The sequence below is a fragment of the Habropoda laboriosa genome, unplaced genomic scaffold (assembly GCF_001263275.1).
Source record: "Habropoda laboriosa isolate 0110345459 unplaced genomic scaffold, ASM126327v1 scaffold175, whole genome shotgun sequence".
NCBI classification, from domain to species: Eukaryota; Metazoa; Arthropoda; class Insecta; order Hymenoptera; family Apidae; genus Habropoda; species Habropoda laboriosa.
Genome location: NW_017100347.1, coordinates 680,386 through 680,833, shown reverse-complemented (window position 1 = coordinate 680,833; position 448 = coordinate 680,386). Strand labels below are relative to the sequence as shown.

At 28.6% G+C, this 448-nt stretch overlaps 1 protein-coding gene across 1 annotated transcript in view; it reads left to right on the top strand.

Annotated features, from left to right (window-relative positions):
- LOC108574566 overlaps nt 1–448 on the top strand; it is a 22,252-nt gene that overhangs the window by 13,290 nt on the left and 8,514 nt on the right. The window contains exon 7 of the mRNA XM_017937176.1: nt 1–174. This exon is cut by the window's left edge and continues 24 nt beyond it. Within this exon, the coding sequence (XP_017792665.1) occupies nt 1–174 (174 nt within the window). The remainder of the gene's footprint in view (nt 175–448) is intronic.

Sequence of the window (448 nt, the reverse complement as noted above, 5' to 3'; positions counted from 1 at the left end):
TCTTGGCAGTAGTATGAAAATTTTCGAGGAGAAGCCTTTAGAAAAATATTACAGTAATATAAAAGATTCTGAAACGAATAATTATGACCTGCAACGTGCAATGGAAAGTAATTCGTTGTTGCAAATCAATGCTACGAGCACAATGTCTAATATAAAAACTGATGACAATGAAAAGTATGTATGCTCGGTTTAATATAAAATTATGCGTAAAAATTTCTGTTAATTTTACTAAGCATGTTGCTCAGTTATTTATTTTCATCGTCGTTTATTTTAGATCTCATCAAGAATCCAACGCAATTTTTACATTGAAATAAATTTATCAATAAACAGTAAATTTTAATTTTTTTAACCATGCAGCACCTTCTCGAGAAATTTGAAAAAATTGCAAAGTAATAATCATAAAGAGCTGCTGGAGCTATAAAAATATAATCCTTCTCATTTGGTTACT